At 36.5% G+C, this 23,532-nt stretch overlaps 2 protein-coding genes across 13 annotated transcripts in view; one reads left to right on the forward strand and one right to left on the reverse strand.

Moving 5' to 3' along the window:
- The window catches only part of BCAS4 (breast carcinoma amplified sequence 4), an 82,812-nt gene that overhangs the window by 47,983 nt on the left and 11,297 nt on the right, over positions 1-23,532 (forward strand). The window contains exon 7 of the mRNA XM_064521809.1: positions 3,670-3,747. Within this exon, the coding sequence (XP_064377879.1) occupies positions 3,670-3,747 (78 nt within the window). The remainder of the gene's footprint in view (positions 1-3,669; positions 3,748-23,532) is intronic.
- Positions 8,323-23,532, reverse strand: part of ADNP (activity dependent neuroprotector homeobox) — a 33,623-nt gene continuing 18,413 nt past the window's right edge. For 11 of the 12 annotated variants that reach the window (XM_064521516.1, XM_064521513.1, XM_064521512.1 and 8 more), the window contains 3 exons: positions 16,004-16,116; positions 14,507-14,599; positions 8,323-12,532 (listed from right to left, as the gene is read on the reverse strand). In XM_064521516.1, coding sequence (XP_064377586.1) covers positions 9,398-12,532; positions 14,507-14,599; positions 16,004-16,111 — 3,336 coding nt within the window. In that variant the 5' untranslated portion in view covers positions 16,112-16,116 and the 3' untranslated portion in view covers positions 8,323-9,397. The remainder of the gene's footprint in view (positions 12,533-14,506; positions 14,600-16,003; positions 16,117-23,532) is intronic. The other variant, XM_064521515.1, reaches the window with a different exon arrangement.

Consider the following 23,532-nt stretch of genomic DNA (forward strand, 5'->3'; position numbering starts at 1 on the left):
TAGGTGCTCACAGAGGCCAGTAAAATGACAGGACCTTGCCCTGAGGCTTTTGCAGAGTAGATTAGACATAAACAGTTTAGTCTCATGGCCACTTGGCCTTCAGCAAGCTACTGCTGTAGTCAGTGCCACTAGTGGTTATATTTTATGGTATGGATGCCATCCTAATGAGAGTCGAGAGCACCTACTTTCTAAGGGCATAATCTAGCCCTTATTAGATTGTGACAGACATGAATCAAGTGATCCAGAGGTGAAAAGCCATTTGTTATTACTTAAGCCTTTATCTTTTGATTCCTTCAAGAGGCTTTGGAATTTCAAGCCACTTCCTCCCGCCGCTTCCTTTCTTTCTTGGCAAGCAACTGTATCGTTTTTCCTTTACGTTTTGCGGCACCCTGACCACAAAGGAATTATTTCATCTTCAGTTTGTGTGATGTGCACAGCTCAGAGATTCCTCATGCCCTTGTCTTTTAACCCTGTATTGCATTTGTACCACTGTGAAAGAAAGCTTTTCTCTGACCTCTTCCTTCTAAAATACTGTGTAGTCATATGGATTGGTATCTTTTCCTCACAATTACCACTGATTCAGCAGCTATACTTTAAGATAATGAAAACTGAAGCAGTTTGTTTAACATAAAAACTGGTTACTAGAGTGTGCCTTGATGAATGTTTGGTGTGGACAGATTTAAAACAGGAGTTGTCACTTGCTTGAGTATTTCCCATACGATTACACACAAGACATCACCCACAAGAATTACCTGCATCAGGAGCATATATAGAAAACATACAGTATCTGCAGGTCAGAAGGGACCAAGTATATCTACGAATGATAGCATCCATAGTACCATGTAAGCAATAAGGTGTTATTTGTCAGAGCATCAGATTATTATTACGGGGATCTCAAAAGAACCGAATTCTCATTGCAGTCGTGGCATCGTGTTTGGAGGAATTCTAGATCGGTAGTGCTGTGAATAAGCACATCTAAAACAACGAGCTACAGAACAGAGTGGGACAACGGTTTCATGAAATACGGGAAATCCCTGACTCTGCTTTTAAAGAAGGTTTGAAAAGATCATCTCCTTTTTAAGTTTGATTGCTCTGATCAGGGCTCTTTGCAAGCAGTTTGCTACTCAGCTTGCTAATTTTAATTACTGTTGTTTCTAACAGTATCCCTGCCTTTTTTTCTCTTATTATGGCCACTGACAATACTGCCCTCAAAACAAAGGACAGATTATTTTATTTTGAAGATCAAGGTGATTTTTTTAAATTTTCTTTCTCTCTACGTTGTTTTTTGGAAAGTGATGAAAACTTCAGTATTCCACTGTGAGCACAGACTACTGTTACAGTTTTTTTGGTCCTTTCTGTTTTGCAGAGGTAACCCTTGTTGCTAAATTTACTTCATTGATTCAGACTCTTTCTCTGATCTTCTTCAGTGTTGTGACTGACCATCTATTTTCAGTCTTAGATTAAAAAAAAAAAAAGTGTTACCTTCTACATTAAAGATTCCAATATTCTCATTAAAAGGAGCCTATCCTTTTATTTGGGTGTGTACATGAAAACCTCAAAACCACATGCAACTGCTGATGATTATCAATATCAAGATCCATATCTTTCTTCCCCATAGCAAAGTCTGTATATCCTAGTAGCTAGCAAGTGCCTTTCTCTGCGAACGCAGTATTGTTGTCCCAGACGTGCCGCTCGAGTTTGTCAGCAGAACCCCTGTTCATCTGCCTGTCTAGGCTTAGGTAGCAGTACCTATGCGATAGTATAAATGTGTATCTACTTCTTAAATTGTGCCTTGATATACATGGAGAGCCAGTATCTATTCTGAAGAGTCAGCAGTGGATACTATCAAGAAAACTATGTAAACAGACGCATAGCTTGAATGAGAATTAAATACGAATAAATGTGAAGATTGCATGTAACTAGCAAGCTATTCTCTGAAAATACATTGTTAGAGCCTAAAGACCTTCAGCTGTATGGAGGGGTAGGCTCCTCGTTTTCCACCGAGACCCTCATTTTAGCTAGAGGTTTGAATTGTTGTACTACAGAAATATTATTTGATCACCTCAGTTTAGGATTAATCTATTATTTGAGTTCTTAAAACCCTAAAAACAAAACCAAAATTCTTTCTGTATTTCTTCTGTAGTCAGTCTTTTCCTGTAATGTTCCTAACTCATTTGCATTCTTCTCTGTGCTTTAAAACTGATTTCCCCGGTGTTCTGCTCTGTTTTTAACTGTTCAATGTCAATCCAGCTAAGATGATTACAAAGTCTATAGAATCAGGTGTGAAAGCAAACAACTTCACGTTTTCAGAATTTCAGAATTTACAGAGCCAATAACTTACATTTGAAAGTAACTTCTGTTCTGAGATGCTGCTTTTTTTCACAGATGTCTCATGTACACGGTGGAGTACACATGCAGATCTAGGTGATCAAGTTGCCTTATACATAAAGAAAAAATAGTGAATAAATTGGTACCATTGCTATGCTAGATGAATACTGCACAGTCTTCAGGGCAGTTATTCTGGTGTTCTGTTATGTCTTTTTCTCTGTCAGATGCAGCAAGTGTAGCCTGTTGCAACTGCTCTTCATATTGAACGCTGTCATGCATTACTACTTAACTGGGACTTACACTTCTTAAAAACTCTTTTCTAAAGTTGACACTGTAGAGAATTGTGTGAGGTACAGGCCGAACTCCCTTACTTCACCACTGGCTCAGGTTACATTCAGATCTTTTCTTCTCGTGCTTTCATAATGGCTTTAAAATTAATCCTAATTAAAATTCTGACTTGGGCACTGAACATCACCCATATTTCAGAGTAAACCTTCATTTTCACCATTGTTATCTTGTTATCCATAAAAAAAAAAATGCAGCTAAGGTAAATCTGCTAGCTAGAGGTTCCTGTCCTTTTCACAGCATTATGGATTCCCAAGTGTTTGGAAATTACATATTGCAAAAGAGGGAGTTTAAAAAAAAAAAAAACCAAGTTGATAACTTTGTAATTTTATTATTTCAGCTCCAGATGCTCTTGCCTGCTTTAGAATAGTATGTTTTCAAAGAAAGATGCTGCTGCGAAAAAAGTATTTGGCTGGCATAAAAGAACAAACATGCTAAAGCTAGCTTATTGAGGAAGCCATTCTAGAACACTGGGTATGAAATCAAGCAGCATATTCCTGAGATGGAGCAAGTAGAGAACCCACTCATTTAATAATAATAAAAAAGAAAAACCCCAGCTTTCTGACAGTGGATGGTGTAGTGTCATAAGGCAGAGCATAAAGCAGAAGTTTTTTAGAATTGCAACTTAGAACTTAAAACAACATTTTAACATTAAAGAAGGATGTTGAGATACATGGTTTGAAAACATGGCAAAATGCATTTCCATTTGGAGCCTATTGTAGCTTTTGCCAGAATACAGGAAACAGTAGTTTTTAATTCAAGCACAGTTTCTAACCTTACACCTTCACGGTGGGATGAATGGTTGACATTAGGCTCCCACAAAAGCTACCTGCTCCTTATTTTTTTTGATTGACATGCCTGCAAACTACCAAAGGTTTAATCTAGCCATTTCATCTTCCACATCTTCTGCCTCATTTGGTGCACAGAATGAAGAATTTTATATATTATCTCCTGTTCTTTAACAGTAAGATTAATTTTCTCCTGCTCTTGTTTCAGAGACATCATCTATCAGCAGAACACTCCTATGACCTGCCTAAACTCTACAGAACCGAAGACTTTTTTCCTATGAACTATGTAGGTACAAAGTATCAAAACCATTAATGTTTGATTACCAATAGCTTTCTAGGAAAGGCTGTCTGAGTTTGTTCTTACGGTTCATTCACATTAGGAAGAAGCAACTGTTACGTTTCAGATCTGTGGTTAGCATCTTTAAGGGAAGCTTGAACTTTTTGATCATAGTGTGGGTATATATAAAGTCTGGAACATCTGTTCTGCGATTTGATCACACTGGTTTGCTCCATAAAATTACTAAATCAATGAAGAAAATATATGAGAACTCACTTTACCTTCACATTTTAAAAATCTTTTTATACCTACGATGATCAGAAGGTTGAAGCGTGTTCTTAGTAAGGCATGTTAAAAACTGTCATGTAATGTATTTATACTTCATAAATGTTTAGATTTTACAACTGAACACGAAATCAGTGTCACAATTTTGAAATTCAATAAACTGCACATGGCTGAAGCTTCCAGCATTCTTCTTCAAGACAGGAATAGGGTTTTAAAAGCTGTTGTGGTAGATAACTTGAATGGTATAAATAAACTTTCTGCAAAGCTGATACGGACCTTTGAAGGTGCAGTTTTGTGATGGAGATAATACTTCACCAGAACCAGAAGCAGCATAGTTCACTTTTTCTTTTAAACTGTGAAACAGGTCTAGGGTAACAGCACCAGATTGTTTGAATAAGAAACAGTAGGAAGAGATGTCATATCTTTAATTTAGAAGATGTTTGTGTCTCTTATATACAGAAAATTTCACTAGGACAACATTAAGGGGTATTGGTCAAGACAGTAGATCACTTCTGAAATACGTTTCAAATGATCAGCTTTGCATACAGTACAATATGGAGAAACAAAGGCTCTTGTTACAAAAATACCTATGGAAAAACTCAAGATGGAGGACCCAATGCAAATTCTGTAAAAAGATACAAGCTTATGGTGAAAGTAAAGCTACATAGCTTTGAGTAACCATGGAGACAAATGCTTTTCTGATGCAGAAGTGAATTAACTCAACCTTTTCATATTTATTAGTGAGACTGATGATGAAAGATAAAGGCAAATTAAAATATAAAGCATAAAGGACAGACCTAGCCAGTGTCTCTGCTCCTGCAATGCAGTTTATTGTAATGGATTATTACAAATGAGCTGGTATTACAGAGAGGCAAATTAATTATGGAAGGGACAAAATACTCTAATTATACCAACCTGTTTATCAAAATATCAGGTTCTTTATTAACAAAAATGAAGAGGCAGTACACACACCCTACTTCTTAAATCTTTCTGTTGTTTTTTTGTCTGATTAAAATAGAAATAAGCTTGGTTTAAGCTTTGCCATAGCAATGTTTGAAATATATGTACTACAGAATAGTAAATTGTTTACTGTAACCATGTTAGCGGATATTTAAAGTCTACTAAATTTATTGGTGATAAGAATGGTAGAAAGTTTCTATAAAAAGTAGTGTGTGGATATTCAGGTATCTGTTTTGCCTTGGAAATACAAGTTAGAGAGTCAAGTTTTAATTGGCAAGTTCTTGCTACAGAAATGTTACAGCTGAACAGATACGGCAGCATTAAATGTCACTTGAACTTTCAGTATGATTAAGAGCTTATGAAATAAAACTTGAATACAGATATTTCTAGAACATCTTGTAGAAGTTTTTGATTGATTACAAATCCTGATTTAGATAAAGGGTTAATTCACTGTACCCAGAAGAAAATGCTGACATAAAGCGTGGCATTAGTAGATGATGCAGCTGTTAGAAAACTAGGAATTTAGCAAAAGCTCTCTCTCCCTGCTGGAAAGTAACTGTTTGGTTTGGATGAAAGCTTACAGGCTGCAACTATGCTTCAAGGAGTGAGGGGGAAGGGAAAGAAAGTATACTAAAAAAAAAGGTCAGCTCAATAAAAGCAACTTAAAAATTATAGCAATTACAAACCCCTAATGAAGACCAATAGAAATAAGGGTCATATAAAATGCAAATGCTCCTAAAATCTCAGGCTGTCCTTGCCAGTATCAGCTATTTCAGGTCAAAATTCAAATTATGGGTCATGCCAGCTCTTTGTTTTTGTTACACAAAACTGTCTTATATCTAAAACCAATATGTATGCTAATAACATCTTCATTCTCACCTGTTAAACCTCTAGATTTCAAGTAGCATTGTTTAAGACGGAAAACACTTGGCTTTGCTTCAATTCAGGTAAACTGAAACAAATTCTGTAGAGTTTTAAGTTAATAATCTTTCTGCTCTGTTGTGTTGGACAAAGCCTGGAGACTCTAGCCATTTTCTCAGTCTCCCACTGGACAAGGCAGCACAATTTACTTTTCAGCTTCAACTGGCTACTGTGCAAGTACAGCTGTCATGTTACTAGAGTTCTGCTACAGAACTTCAGTAATATATGTAAAAGTGGGTAGCTTCCATCCCATACAATTATAATGGTGTGGTAAGATTACACAAACTGGGTTTAAGGTTTCTCCAATTTTATGAGGCCATTTACCTCTTCCTCTTTGTGACTTCCTCAAAAACAAGAAAATGTGTGGTTAGCCTGAAATCCAGAAAGGAATTCTTGTCCAGCCTAAAATTCAGATTTTAGAGTAACATCTCTTAAATACTATAAAGTTTATGGTAATACTTAATCCCCCCTTGCCACCCCCATCCCAAATCCTTTCTGCTATTCCTGTTAAGCAGGGCCATTTTTGTGTAAGACTTTTAAATTAATCATTACATAAAATGGCATTTCCTATCATAGATTTTTTTTTCTGGTAAATAGAACATTTCTAAACAGTTCATATTTCATAGTCTTACTATTCACTGACTACAAACAGGAGCAGAGATAAGCTCAAATTTCCATGAAACTCTATTGTAAGAGTGTAAATAATAGAGTTAAATTCAGCTTATGGTTCCCTAATACTGAAGTAACTTTGCCAGGTATTGAGATAAATATGATGCAGATCTGTAGATAGATACCCACTTCTTATTTCATTACTTAAAAGGTAACGGTTGTTGTACTGCCATTAAGGAGAGCTATCTTCAGCCAGCAAAGAGTACAAAACTGAAGGCACAACTGGCTTGAAAAAAAAAATTAAAAAACCTTATTTTTAAGATCTCTTAAAGCCTAGGTGAAAGGACACAAAACAGTAATTTTGAAATGTAGTATGTGTTCAGACAGTAAGCCACTGTGAGATAGAACAGCCCACATAGAATCCCCTTTTCTAGGGCTTCCAAGGTCTAGTTTTGGTGTGAAAAAAGTTCCACCCAACTGCCATCTATAAATGGTAGCTAAGAAACTCTCACTTGACTTGCAGTTATTTTCAATGAAATAGTTTAAAATGCCTACTAACAAAATGAAATCTGAGGCCCAAGTTTTCTGTTCCAGCAGAGAAGCACAAGGGACTCTTGCCGATGGAAATGGTCAAGAGCCTCTTTTCTGTATTGTTCTTAAACACTTATCCTCTAATGCTCACTTTAAAATTGGGACCCAGTCCAACATATACTCCTCTCTCCCCTTAGTTAAAAAAGCAAAACTAAAGTAGGCATCCCCCTGTGAAGGGGGAAAGGAAGATGAGAAGACAAATCTAAACTATCTTTAAAGGTAACTGCTTTCAGCTACTACTTCACACAAATGGTTAGTTCAACAGAAAATAGGAATGTTCATTCCCAAGAGTGCCAGCAGCACAAGTTAGTTGCAGAACATGACAGCATACAGATATTCTGGTCTTTGGCTTATATTGTAGCTTGCTCACTATACTAGTGGAAAGTGTACTTTGCACCTATCCAAGACTGCTATGGAGATGCATACGTGTTTTTCCAAGATACCCCATCAAATGGTTCTGCTGTTTAAAGCATTTAAGAATAGAACTATTTCCTCCAATATTATCAGAAATTTCACAGATCAATTTTTGCAATTTTACAAGATCTAAATTAGGTACTCAGATATTTTATTAGACACCTGCTTAAATCAAACTTGTTGCTGTAATTAAGAATAGTTTTGTTCTCATCTCTTAAGCAAATCATTATCTCAATGAGGTTTTGCTTATGTAACTGACCATTGTACTATGCACTTGCTCCAATGCAGGACTAGTCTGACCAAACCAATCACAAATTTTAACGAACTGATTGTACATTCAAATTATTTTCTTCAAAGCAAAGCCAAAGGAAAAAAAACTCCATAGCTCTAACTATACAAGGCATGTTCCTTCATGTTTAAACAGTAAGTATTCAAATACCTTCATTCTTATTTACCCTTAATGCTTCAGAGGGACACATAGTTCTAGATAATTTAATCTATAAAAGTGATCTTCATTGACAAAAGTATAAGGGGATGAACAACGCAAGTAACATTTATAGGCTTTGTTTCTCCAGGATACAGAACTGGCAAATCACTGCAATTCTATTTATAAACTAGTGTTCTAGAACACTAAACTCAGCTTAAGTTAGTTTTGTAGAATTCTTCCTGTCCTTGTATCCAGTAAGAAAATACTACATGTATACACCCCAGGAGAGATGTAGATCCTTTCCAGAAAAGGAGTAGATGTAGCAAAGCAGGATTTAACAAACAAGAACGTGGTACTTGCATGTAATAAAGCAAATGTTTACATTAAGCACAATACAGCAATTTATTTAGATGCTTAAATGAAGAATACAAAGGGAAATAAAGATCACAAAATTATACATACTACAACAGTGTGTCATATATTAGATGGTATAAATGAATACAACACCTTGTTGGTGTTAACTAAAGATAAAACTAAATATCCAAAACACAGCACTTTTGTTTCAGTGTGCTGCTTCAACACAATACACTTTTATACAGATCTAAAAGGTGTCAAAATTAGTAGCTGCAAACTTGTTTCTTGCATGTGATTTTTCTTTTTTAGCTTAAAAGATTTCAGAAAATGGCTCTGAAATACATTTGTCATCAGTTGTAATGTCAAGGATATTCAGAACAAGAAAATTCTATAATACAATAGAGTCCAGATATATTTTTTATGTTGCTGGCCTCTGTTTTGAGATTGTACAAGGTTATGTGCAAAAACTAAGTTTGTCAAAATTCATACTATAGCAGTTTCAAGCTTTTGCTAGGTAAACTAGATACAGCATTTATTACACAGCAGGGCAACACTAAAAAAGAGAAACAAATCTATGATGGGTACACAAGAACAATTTCATAAGCTTCACTTGAATAGGTCTAAAAGACTGTACAAATATACATTTCAACTATTCAGAATGATACATGAAAAAATCAATTTCCCCATAGTCTACTATACACGTTGAACTGGTAGCTCATATGTTGGCCCTATACTACCATGTGAAAAAGGATAATGTTTAAAAAGACATACAACTGAACATGTACAAGAGTGAAATAAATGTTGAAAATGCAGATAAAATAAACCTCTGCTTTTCTTTGTGTGCATTCTAGAGCCACCAGCTTATCTGTTTTCACATTAAGTTACTGTGCTCATCCCAGCAGATATTCTCAAGCAAGATTAGCCAACAGCATACTTATATAACCACTGGAATAAGAGTGGCCACAACCACTGCTCACCATGACCTAGCACTTAAGAGGCAGTACCAGTTAGAATTTAAGCTTAGCAGTCATACTGAAATGCAAGTGTTTAGACAGTTGTAGATTGGATCATATTACTGCCGGTTCTGAATTGCGCAGCTTATGCTTGCTGGCTACTCAGCTCCACACCAGTTAAGCTGCTATGCATTGGTTCTGCTACTCCATCAGTCACACTGTCAAACTGATCTCCATCCTCACTGTCAATTGTGCTATTCTGCCATTCCATCTGCTGATTTGACAAGCTCTCCTCAATCTCTGATGCATTTTTCCATTGTGACTGGTCCTTAGACCAAAACTCTTCTACTTTTCCATAGGAACGATTTTTCCACTTTGACTGTTCTTCATCACTTTCAGATCCACCCCCTTTTGTTTCTACAGGCGGTTTACTGCTGCCAGCATCTTCACTTTGGGAGGATTCATCTGTCCACACTTCTGGTTTTACTTCTGATGTATTATCTTCATAATCAGAAACCTGCTGAGAACCAGGCCCACTTTCAGATTGTGAAGCTCCATCTTTCCATTCAACAGCATCATCTTGATCATCCTGATCACCCTCACTGTCTGAAACATCACCTACCAGTTTTGTTGGTTCTTCAGCAGAAATAATCTCTTCATATTTAGAACTTTCCTCTTGTTTTTGATCGCTCTTCTCTGGAGACTGTAAAGTATTTTCCTCCACGGTCTCCTTGGATATGCTGTCCTCTGGGTTCTCTACTATGCTATCAGAAGAGGTTTTCCCAATGTCAGAAATTTGTTGACCAAATGGACTACTGCTTTCATTGTATTCCTCTTCCATGTTCTCATAGCTGTCTGAGGAACTTTCGTTGTCTTTCTCTATGTTTATTTTTTTATCAACAGTCTTACTAACATTGACTCTGGAATTCTTTTCATCGTGGTTTTCAAACAGCCATTCAGCATCAAAATCCATCTCATGTTTAACTTTGTTTAATTCTTTCATGTTGAAACCAAGCAGCACACCAGGTTTATATTTTTCACAATCTCTAACACATTTCTTCCTTTTGTTGCTAAAATGAGAAGCAATATCAGATTTCCATAGCCACAAACTGGCAGCCAGCTTTTCAATTTCTCTCCTACTGGGATATGGTTGCTTATTAAAATATTTTGTAAGAAATGTTTTCCTGGCTTCATAGGAATCATCCTCATGACCCTTGGGGTCCAAAGCTAAAACTACAGGTTCTTCAGGCTTCTCCTCAAAGGCAGAGGGGGAGTCGTCATCATCCATTCTTCTTTTCTTCATTAGCGAGAATTCCATGTGTTCGTAAGTACGTTTTACAGGTGCTATAGCTGGAGACTGATTTAGCCGAGATGATGAATTACCTTTGTCTTGGCCATTTTGAGTCTTCCCAACACCTCTGCAGTGTACAAGGTGCAGTGTTATAGTTGAGGCAGTCATGTTACTAGTATATACACCAAGGCAATGAATGCATTTGTAAGTTAGCTTTTTCTCAACTGGATGAACTGTTTGAATAACTTGATGTCTCTCCCTTAAATGATGTGCAAGTGCATCAGAGATGGGTCCTTTTAGGATTGAAAAGCACAGAGGACAGAGAGTTTTACCCACATCTTTTTTGTAGGGAACTGCTGCTTGTGGAGAACTTTTTACAGGTACATCAGACTTCTCCTGGATTTTCGGCTGTGGTTTTGGAGGAACTGGGGGCGTATTCTGAGCATGATAAGCTACAGATTCAGCAGGAGCATCTCTCAGGTTGTAGGTGGTTACAAGAAGATGTATATTTGTGTGGCTGCCCTGCTGCAATGTCAAATCAAAGGTCAGAGTGGAATCAGTTTTAGGTCCCATTTCTTCATCAACGTGAACCATTCGCATATGAGCGGCCATCTTTTCAACATCATTGAAGGTTGAACGGCAATACGGACAAGACAGACCATGTATTAACATATGATTGAGCAATGTGTCAGTAGGTAAATAGCGATTACAGTATAGACATTTGCTAGTAAAATTGTGTATTTTCATTATATAATTAGCTACTGCAGGCACCTTTTCAGCCTTGTGCTCCTTTTCAAAGTGGACACTATACACATTTTCAGGAAAGAGCTCATTACAGATTGTACAGATTTTCCACTTCTGTGTGGATGATGTATTGACAGCAGAAGGACCCGTAGCAGCTACAGGAGATTTTGAGCCAGACTGACCTAATACTCTTGAAGCTGCCTGTGACTGAGATAGCGATGTTTGTTTCAACTGCGCAGATGAAAGAGAAGATGCATTGGCAGACTGAAGAGAGTATCTTGCTGAGGCCTGTGATCTCTGTTCCCCTCCAAGAGTATAAGGCCTTCCGTTTCCACTTGAAAACTGTTTCATTGTTTGGGATTGTTGTGGAATAGAAACTGGCGCATTGCCACTTAAGTTTAGCCTTCCCCCTGGCTGACCAACATAACTTGGTGGTACTGATTTGACTCCATAATTATTTTGTTGTAGGTGAACATTTGACATCATATTCACTCCTGCGGAATTTAATGTAGGCTTTGGTATAGTGAGTCTGTTCATCATCTGCTGTGATGAAAGAGATCGAACGCTTCCAGGGGAAAGGGGACCCATCCTCTGTGGCAGTCCCATAGGCTTTTTATCTTGTGGTTTTGGAGCTATCAGCATCAAAGGTTTAGATCTTGGAACCACTACATTAGTGTGACCTATCATCGCTGTTACCTGATATCCTATACGTTCATGGTCTTCGATAACATGCTGTACTAAAGCTTCATATGATTTCGGCATAAAAAGGCATCGCTTGCAGTGAATACTACCCTCCTCGCGGGTACTGGAACTTAACGGAACTGCACCATTGAGTGACTTTTCACCTCCCTTTGCTACGTAAGGAGCAGCAACATGCTGAAAATGTTCCCTGTAAATGTGCTTTCTAACTATTTCATACAGAGGATCTCGGTAAGTGCACTTCTTACAGTAATAAACAGCTTGTTCTACACTGTCAGCCTGCTTAGGTTTAAGGCTATCATGTTTGTTTTTATCTTTAAAAGTGCTGATGCCTCCACTCGGTGTATTGGCATTTGGAGCATGAAATATTTTAATGTGCGTTTCCAAAGTCTTTTTGTCCGCATTGAAAGTACAGTAAGGACAATTAAGAAGAATTCTATTTTCAAAGTCTTCACTATGAACATTCCGGAAGTGGCTTTTGTAGGCAGAAAAGAACTTCGAGGAAAATGGACATGCACTGCAGCAAAAGGGCTTTGTCCGATAGTCCTTAAAACAAAGAACAAAGCAAAAACTAAATATTGAAGAGCAGTTTTTAGAAAAATATCCATGATCTTCTCTAAACAACAGCGTTTCTACATATTAATCTTAAAACCCACTGCAACATCCTCAAACCTTATATTAACTTCTTCTCTGCAAATTTTGGGGCTTTAGAAGTTCAACTGTCTGGACAAACACCCAGGCCAATTTAGAGGTACCTCAGATTTTAAACATAAACCCAGCATGCAAGGCTAAATCATAAGCATCTTTCTCCACACCAGTCAGCAGAAGCTGCATTTCCAAGTGAGCCGAAAAAGTTCAGCAAGTCTCATTTCTGAGGAAAAGACAAGCATGACTGTTGGAGTACACTGTCCAAAAGACATGAATTACTTCCCATCAAAACCAGCCAAACATTTATATATACACAAGATAGATATATACCTTTCAGCTATTTCAGTGTCTCAATCTATTACAAACTAAGATAAAAGATGCCCTTCAAAATTTGTTTTATATTGGTGTACAAATGGAGTTAAGGTTATCAAGTTATATGCTAGGTCCACGTAAGCCCTTAAAGCAACCAAGCTTTTTCCTTCTGATCAAAGCACAATCCCAATTTAAAAAAAAATCTTGGATCAAAAAAAAAGGTATTTGAAAATTTAACACTTGCATACTTTCCCTGCTCCCTTGATCTTTGGTAGCTTTAAGATGTTGCTGATTTAATTCTTGTCAACTGCTATAACAGAAACTAAAATTATATTGTGCATTGGCTTTAGAGATAGCCACAAGCAATGTGGTATTTCAGATGAGATTAAAACATGAAATTTAAATAGTTATGAACATTTCATCATGTGTGTCAAACAAGTCTTGTGCATCAAGTTACACATGGATCATTTAAAGTAGCTAGAGATTGCACTCTCCCTCTGCGTAAGTAAGCAGGTATATATGCTTCTGCCCACCGTCTGAAGCCTCAGATATCTGGTAGGCTGGAGACAAGATACAATAGAACAAACTAAACAAAAGCTGTCCCCTTTTATATTACAGCTTTTATTCTGGAATGAACTGGGGGAGGGGGGGGGGGGGGACAAAATCAGTGCATTTTACGAAATAGTAATAAAGGAAATTTCTAGACAAACACCACTCTAACAATCCATCATAGCTCCCCATTTCCTATAACAAGCAATACCTCATCTTTCAGATGCTGAAAAAGGCTTTATTTTTATAGAGAGAATTCTTGCATTCTCACTGTTTCATTTGTGGTGGTATGACTTTATATTGTACCTTCAGTAGAGGCTATTGCAGACCATACAAGTTGCCTTAAATCCGCTTCATCAGCAGAGTCAGATTAATCTCTATTACAGCATCATTCGCTGCCTACGTTTCTAGCTTAATTCAAATCTCTTGAGCTTTACAGCTGGCTCAGAATAGTCTAAGAAACAAGACTTTCAGTGTCACTTAATTCTACTGTATATAATTGCATATGCCTAAACTGAGTAATTTCAGACACAGCCAGGTTATGAGAATCCTCTGACATGACAGACAGCTAACAGAGCTACAACAGTGAAGAAAGCAGCAGTTAGATGAGTTTTTAACATTTTTCTAAATGATGAAAACAGATGATGAAATGAATTTAGGGAAAGGTAACAACGTTATCAAGAAACTGTGTAAAATTGTTATTCTTTTGGATGGTGAAGGATGGTGAAATTGTGCTGAGCAGGAAAACAGATGGGCTACTACTTTGCAATGCAATTGTCAAAAGGGTGTGTAAAATTTCTTGAACAATCAGTACTCCAGTATTTGGCCATCAATATTTAAATAAAGATCAATATTACTACTTCTAAAATAAAAACAGGTTTTGTTGACCCTTAAACTGAAGACTGCTGATAGACTGATAAAACCACAGGAAACGCTACTGGCATATTTGTGACATGCCATTTAATATGACTATCTTCAGCATCTGATGTGTCGACATAAACTATTACCAACCTGATTTTTTGTAAGCGATGGGTCCCACAATCCTACATCTTCCCATGTAGTGTTTTTCAAATAAAAGTCATTAGGTTCAAACTGCTTAAAATCCTGGAGAAGGGGAAGATGGGAAGAGAGTACAAAGAATCAAAACCAAAGACCAACTGCTCCCTTACATAACTCTCGTAAGCATCCATGCACTCCACTCAAGTGCTGCTGGCAAATAGTAGAGATCATTAATCCAAGGAAACTTGTGTATTTAAGATGCAATCTTTGGAGGTGAAAAGTTGCAAACAATGACACAAAACACCTGAAGAAAAATTCTCAAAACATCCTCCTGATTAACCCAAACTTGTAATTATATACCTGCCCCATTTTCAGAAGCAGTCACTAAAAGAATATTATCTGGTTGCTGCTCAACATTTAACATCATAAAGGTGCTTCACCACAAAATGTGGTTAAAAATAAAATTTAGACATGAATTCAGCCCAATTTCAATTAAAAAAAATTTATGACATACTTTTCATTTAGTCTTTGGCATACGTTTCAACAGCATAAGGACTCAAAAGTAGTACTTCCACTGAAATGGGTGCTTAAAAGTAGCATTGTCCCTATTCAAAATCTTACCCTTAAAAACTACACTTGTTCCACAGATTCTCCAAACCTGAAGGACAGGTATTTCTTTCTCTTGGAGCATTTCACTTAGATGCTCTTCAAAGAGACACTAATGGAAAAGCCAAAGAAAGTAAGTTCTAATTTGTTGGGCACTCTAAAGAGTTAAAGACTGTAAAGTTGACAGTATAGAAGTTTGAGAGAGAAAGCTGCATTTCTGAGATGACAGATACAAAGTTTGTCCAGAGGAGAGTAGCACAGATACTCTTCCCTTCTAGGAACCAACTTCTGCAGGAACAGAAGTGATTCTTCAACTTGATGACCTACTGTTCAGCACTGACAAAGTCTTCATTAAAACTTCAGATTCATCTTCTGTCCCCCAGGAACGTCCTAAACCACACCTAGTTCATGCTGCATTTGTAAGTGTTCAGTTAGTGAATTCTGTTTTTAGGAATCCAGCATAGGCAAAAAACAACCTATCTTCAATATATGTCAAACTAGTCATCTATAGGCTGAAGTGCATCTCGTCTCCACTAAACTTTTTAAAAAGTGCTTGCAAGTACATACTAGCTAAAGTTATTAATTAAATCCTACTTTGTGTAGGACTTGAAAGCAACGCAGAGGTAGCACACATCTCTACTAGTAGTTTTAGCAACGCCTGAAAAATAAAGCTCAAGTGGAATCTCAGAATCCTTCTCAGAGGCTGATGAGAACAGAGAAATAAGGTGTGAGAACTGGATGCAGGGGATTCTAGAAACAGTCTTCAGAATTTGCAGTAAATATTTAACATTTCATGAAACAGCTTAAAAAGAAAAAAAAAGTCAGATACCAAAGACCTCACAGTCCCACTAATTTTGAAGCAGTTTAACTCTAACTGAAACACTTGGTAGGTATCATACTTACTTCTATATGTTCTTTACAGTATTCCAAACCAATGTCACTAAGTATTTTTTTCACAGTTTTCCGGGCCTTTCTTAAACTGCCAAGGTTGTTGACAGGAAGTTGGAACATAGTTTCTATTGAAAAAGAAAGTAAGAGAAAAAGTTTAAGTCAAATGTGTTTTGTCTCATGAAGAGCTGCACTTCTAATTATTAGTAATTTTCTCTCTCATTTTACCCACATTACTGAATATCAGAGCTGTACCATTAACTAAGAAAGCTACCACGTTTTCTGTCTGTTTTGTGCTTAAATGAGGTGGGCCATGAAGCTAGATGTTGCCAAACTTTTAAAAGAACACTTAAAACAAAACCTGAGGTAACTACTGCAAGAGTAATCAGCCCCATCTGGAAATAGCTTTTTATAATGTGTTTACATTTACATGAAATTTACTTCCTATGCTGAAATACTTAAGAGTTATCTTTGTGCATTTGGATTCCAACTGATCTGTAAATTGGTGAGTTAAGCATCAAGGTTTGTGTCTTGCAATAATTTAATAGCATCTCTTCAGCAAGGAAGATGCTTCTTGCATTCAGCTACAGTCACCTATGAAATCCTAATATCTATGTTTTAGATATCCTATGGTACCCTTTGATATCCTATGGTAGAGTTTTCCCAATTTTGTTTTTAATTTTAGGAATCCCTATCATGAATAGTACAACAGATTGTGTAAGCCAACTTAGATGCCACAGAAAATCCTCAGAATAAAATACCGAAAACAGGACTGTTATTTAAGAATGCCTTGGACTGAGGAAAGAGGGAACAGAAATTAACAGTTTCCTCCACCTCCTAGATTTATAGTTTTAAATGACTGAATGGCTGACAATCTACAGATGCCAGGAAAGACACTGTTCAACATACATGCTTCTTTTCTTTAAATGTAACCTGACAGCTTGGTTATAGCTCTTCAGAGATAGAAAATATTGGAAAAAATACAAGAGATGGCTTAACGACTCTTAATTAAGAGTGTAGATAGGTATTTTCAGCCAACAAGATAAACTCTTCCCTTTCAGTTCTCCACATGTAGATTAATTAATTCCAATTACACTGTCTGTAAATGACTGAGGGTCTCCAACTAAAAGAAAATCTAAATGTTTAAAGTACATGGATTTCCAAATTCAACTGTTACCATTAGGACTAAGATTTCTTCCAAATGCTAACAGTAACTAGCCTTCCTAATTTTGTGCATACAGGAGTTCTCCGTCTGCATGCCGTTATCATTACAGTAGGTGCTTGCTCAGCTACAGAACCATCAGCAACATGTCACCTGAACTTCTGGATGGTGCAAAATGGCAGCTATGTAAAAATATTTGACAACACAAAGTTATTTTGGCAGTGAGAAGAGGGTGGAGCTAGGAACAAAAAGGTAGGCTTTTCCTAAAAAAAGAAAAGGGAAGAAGCTTCTTAAATAACAAGTATCGAGAGCTGCATCCTGTTACCAGACTTTAATGGTCCAATGCCTCTTGCATAAAGAATATCACCTCAGAGGATAAAAAGCTGCATGTCTGATCATCAGTACTGCAGTGTGCTAATTCAGAAATGATGCTTTGCTTGAACAGTAAGATTTGATTCTTATCAACTAATTAATCCTTCGTAGGGCCAAACACTACCTACATCAACTAAAAGTGGACAGTGTTTTTTTTTAAGCTTTGATACATGCTTAAAAGAAATCTTTACACTTTCAAGCAGAAGTCTAGAATGCAGAAAGACTAATGGAGGTTTACAATCATTAAATATTTTAGTTAGTTTTGTTCCCCTTGTTATCACAAGATCAAGGGCAATCTCTAAATTAGAAGGAGCTTACTAAGAAATTTTCTCAAAAGTACAAAGGAAGTGGGTTGTGACTACAAAGTTAACTGAGAGTGTCTCTGATCAAAGACTGAGCACCATCAAACATACTGTTTAAAGTATATGACTTCTATATGCGCCATCATACATACTCCTTAAAGTATATGACTTAGCTGTTTACACACTAGCCTTCTAAGTTTCACACTCCTACTGGTTTTTACTAGACAAAGCTTTAGGACAATCGCTAACAAGTTATCTGTTCCCTGAGTCCCACCATTAACACTGTTTATTTTCAGAAATAAACACTGAAAAGTTCTGCATGTAATAGTGCTAATACAGACCACTTCAATCAGTTTCACAATCTACAAGTAGTGCTGCTAGCAGGTGTTGCTAAGCACCGATATGCTCAAATTCAGTGAATTCAGAAATAGCTCCTGAGAGCAGAAAGATGATCATGGTGTTAGGATTCATATCACAACTATCAATTAGAAATTAAGAGAAAATGAGATTGAGTTTATATAAAGATCTACAGGAAATTTTCAGAAGTACCAGAGCAACTCTGATTATTAAGTATTTTAGTACTTGTATCAACCTGGCCACCAGTCAGAAATTACCAGAAGCAAAAATAGTGTCACTGTAAAATCCTCTACATGTAAACTAAGAGACTGAAGAAGAAAGTTGAGGATACCTTGTCTATAAATCTCAAGGATCTCAGAATCAGTTATAGTTTCTGCAATTGATGAAGTTACTTAGAGACCTCATGCAAAGTTGACTGGTAGTTTTCAAAGAACATAGGCCAGAAAACAAGTATTTCAAAGTTTTGTGTTGATTTCCTCCAAGTAATATTTCTTAAAGAACTTAGTATAACCACAAACAATTTGATTTCTTGACATACAAAACAGAATTCAAGTACATAAATTTATGTAACCATAGAGGTGTTTCAGCTAACACTCCTCTATAGTTTCAGTGGAACAGAAGCAAATTTAGATTAAGTTCCTATGGGAAGTAGCTGTGTTCTGCATCTTCCTTCCATTTTAGGGAAACTCAAAACACTTTAGAAGTGCAAAGAATCAGCATTCTGGTAAAACACTTCACAGGCAGAATCACTTTCATTCACCATACTGGAGATACAAACCCTAATCAAGCTATGAATAGCATTTCTACAGGCCATTTTTGCCATCTCAGAGAAGGAAAGAATTCAGTACACCATGGCTGTACACTACACTCCAGTTACTCCCTCTAAAGCCTCTCATAAGGTTGTACGGGAAATCATGAACTGCTGGGTTTTATGCTGTAACCATTCTCATCTGTACTCTTTTATAAACAGATAGCTCATCTGAAATTAAACAAAAAAACCCCCTGTTCCTAAGACATTCTCCCTCTCTGTGCAAGAGTGAACGTGATCATTCACAGAACTAGACCGATTCATGTCAGCCTTTCAGAATGCTGCTCACTCCTGCTCAGTGTTTATTTTTTAATCATGATAAAACATTGGGAAATAAGGTTTGAGTCTGAGTTTCTAACTTACTGTTATTTGAAAGCTGATTCAAGCAAACCAATTATTTTATCATAATCTGCATCCAAGGTAACGGTCCCTTTATCAGGTTTCTCTGAGTTAGTTCCAGACTTATCCACATGTCCCTTTCTTCTTTCTCATCTCAGAAAGACACATTTCTCATCTCATCTAAGACCCATTTTTACAGTCATACATTGAAGAGAAGTTAATCATAACACTTTAAAGATAAACATACATAAAATTTTGCATCTCTGTAGTGTGTATTAGGCTTTGATGAATAATTACAGACATGCTAAATTCTCCCCACTTTTCGGCCCATCCTTGCCCATACTGTGGTATCAATTCCAGTATGTGAGCACCTCTGGGCAGAGGCTGTATCTTGCTATTGTACTGTACTGTGCGTGCTATTCGATGAAGTAAAATAAAAATAATACCATTTATGACAAACTATAAGCACAGAAATGGTGAGAAAGTTTTTGAAAATAGCAGTGGCTATTTACCTGGCAAGCAAGAATCTGTGCTGAGGAATCACTGTATTAATAAAAATTAATATCACAGAGTATGTATATATGTTTATGTATTTCAGGGCAACATTACAATTAATTTAGTTGCTTCAACAAATAGAACTAAAATCTCCTGAAGTGAAAACTATTTTTTGCAATTTTGCTTCAGTTGTAAAAGCAGTGGCTAATATAGCTCAAAATTGAACGACTCTGTATCACATTAAAAACATGAATAGTTAATTAAAAATATTTAATAACCAGGCTGAGAATCAGCAATCCTAGTTTTGGGGAGTGCTAGTAACAAATTACTTTGGAAGATGATAAAGACTAATAATGGGAAAAAAAGCTGTTGCCCAAGAATTTCAACTCTTAGCCTATTGCTTAAAGCAAATGGTTTAGTATAGTTGTGTCCTACTTGCAATTCCCAAGTAGTAGCATTTTCTCTATTTTTTATATTTAGCTGAAGTAGTAAGTGAACCTTAACATTTAAAAACAAAAAAGTAATTCTGATCTGCAGTTTCTTTCCTTAGGCCAGTCAATATGAAATAGCTTTCAAGGCTGAGCCCACTGTCACTTTTTTCATGACTTGATTTAAAACAGCTCTGACCTTTGTGATACTAAAACTGCATTAATGGGAAAGAAAAATACCACATATTATTAATGAAGTATGGCTAGACATACCATTCTGACACCCCCATCTCTGACAGGATAGTGCACAGATTGGATTTGTATCCTTAAATACAGATCACACAAAGTGGAAAGAAACATTCTGCTTTAACATTCTATTCCCTCTCTTCCCAAAACAGAATTGGTAAGCATGCCTCTGAACACTAGTTACAATAAAATAACACAGGTTTGCTTTCAACGCACAGCATAAGCATATGCTTTGTTTAAACTCAAGAAAATTCATTTATTAAAAGCTCTTGTTGCTGCAGTCCATAGACGAAGAGTGAAAAAATATGAATGTAGCCAAGAAATTAACCATGGCTTCACTAATTCCTTTTCTTTAAAGGCAGTTGAATAAGCACTGCTCATCATATTGCTTTGGTTCACATATCTGTGCTTTTGATAGCTTCTTCATAGCTAGCTGCATGGTCAATTTGCATCAAAAACTATATCAATGAACACAGCTGGATATGTTCAGTATATGAACAAACATATTCAAGTGAATTTCAAATCCAGGGAGATAAAATCCTTGTAATTTTATCCTATGTTAATCCAAGTTCATATTAAGAACTGTAGAAACATTAGTGCATGAGGACATCATATTTTAAAGCTTCCAGCAAGCTTTATTGCAACCCAAGTTCCCCTTTAAAGAACCTACTCATTGTGATTGTAAAGAAAACTTTTTTTCATGACAAAGTGAGAGTAAGCACAGAATTTATCTATACAGAACAAAAACTCACAAATATGTAAGTCAGCTACAATTCTCAAAATAATGCTTATTAACAAATAGCTTATTTCAAAACAAAATACCACTAGCAACTTCATCTCTGAGAGAATTAAATACTTTCTCTGAATGCGTATGTCCAATACACCTGGACATGCAAAACATACCATGATGTAAACCCAGCAAGTGATAAAGAAAACAAGTTAGCTAGGGCTGCCTGGAAACAAGATCTTGATTGTTATCTGCACCATCTTACTGCCTCTGCCCTTCCCCTTGCCTCACAGGGAAATCTAAAAGACAAGAATATTTTTCAAGATCTTCCTATCATAACACACCATATACAGAATTTAATTAGATTTTCACATCTGGAAAATTGAATCCAATGCTAGCTCTTTACAAAAATTAATTTGTAGGACACACTCATCATTTGAACAAGCGTGGAAACTATTTCACTTGGAAGATCAACCTTTGTAAATTCTGCTTGATAGCCAAAATCCAACTTGGCAAATCTTAACAAAAAAACTCATCCTGAAATTTGAAAAACACGTACAGTTCATTTAATTTAGGAAGTCTCCTGACCATTTAATCATAATTAGTGGAAAGCCAGATACAGCTTGATATTATAAAGGTCTGTGACTACAAAAACAGCTTTTACCATCTTCATTCTCTTCAACACAAGTACCTCAATTTTAACTGAAATATACACAGCACTCTGCTGGCACATCCTTGAAAGGTACACATTAAAACAGCTGGGATTAAGAAGTCTCTCAAATCATTGGTTTAACCAATGTTATTTCTGAAACAAGGTATCTTTTATCTGACCAAAAGCTGATGTTTAAGAGAAGACACCTGGAACATGTCTGTTTCACTGTCAGGGCTTCTTGCTGCTCCAAAGCTTAGAGTCAAATAATTACTTTAACACAAAGTAATAGTAGAGGTTGCAGCATCCAGTACTGGCAAAACTCACTAGTATTTTAATCTGGCACTGTAACTACCACTGCAGCATCCCCAATAGGGGAAGATGCCCATTACAGAGGGTCACAAATCCTCACAGCTGATGCTTCTGTAAAATAATGCTGCTTGTGTTAATGCCGTTTCTCCTATTTTTTCTAATGAAATGCCCAAAGTGGACAGTCTTACATACTCAGCACTTCAGCAAAGACAAGTAAGAGACAAGCCTTTCTCCTCGGCACAAGCAGCCCAAGCTTCACACATGCATCAGTTACCAATCCCTGATGGTCAAGGGAAAGTACTACTTACCTAATATTACAGGCTTAGTACAGAACTTCCCTCTGAGATCTCAAAGTAGCTTTCAAAGGAAACAGCAATTGTTTTTAAGAAAAGGAGGAACCGAGTTATCCTGAGATAATGCCACTACTCATCCAAGAATTCCACCCAATATTCCACCTAATGGGACACCCTACATCTCCATGTATTCTGTTTTATGGTAACCACAGCATAACTAATTTTTATTATTTTCCTGTATATTTCTACTCTGTCCTATTTATCACTGCACAGCAAGCCTTAGATATTTACTACATTATAGCACTGATTCTCTGTAAAGGAATGTTTATCTGTACACACACTCACAGAAAAGTAAGTCAAGATGATCACATGTATGTTCACCAAAAGTAATTCTGCAGAGAGAAACCTGAATATTTTTATCATCCTAAAGTATCTGGAACAGTAAGAGCTGCCTGTCAGTCAACCATGGATTTCTAAGCTCATAATTCAAAAACAGAATTCAGTTTGTGTTACCCTCTCTCTCCTAATTCTAGACTTGCGTTCCACCTACAAATACACTGGGAAGCCCTTGTTCCTAAACTGAATTACACATCAATCTACATTGAAAAGCTGGGTGGAAAGAATGTAAGGACTGATAACGTCCTTACCAAAAGTATCTAGGTAGTACCTTCAGGTGCTTAAGAAAATGAGTAACTCACCAACTTAGTTCTAGGAAATTCTGAAAAAATTAGATGGACTGACCTAATAACAAGATCTCTCTCATCTTTAGTATGTTTTCACACAAAAAGGTCCAACTATACCAGGCAAAAAGTAACTGTAAAACAAGCAAAATAACTGTGTAAGAGATATTTGGGACCTTTTGCTCTGTATTTATGCAGTACCTAGCATAAAGGTCTGTTCCAAGGCCAGGTACTGATTCCTAGAACACTTTAGTTGCCAAATATAAGTGGTTAAAACAACCTATAAAACAGCAAAATATTATTACTAAATTAGAAAGTATTTTTATTGCATTTTGATTTCATATTTTCCCATTCTGGGGATGCAAATGTTTTAG

The sequence above is a fragment of the Dromaius novaehollandiae genome, chromosome 16, assembly GCF_036370855.1.
Source record: "Dromaius novaehollandiae isolate bDroNov1 chromosome 16, bDroNov1.hap1, whole genome shotgun sequence".
In the NCBI taxonomy this organism is placed as follows: domain Eukaryota; kingdom Metazoa; phylum Chordata; class Aves; order Casuariiformes; family Dromaiidae; genus Dromaius; species Dromaius novaehollandiae.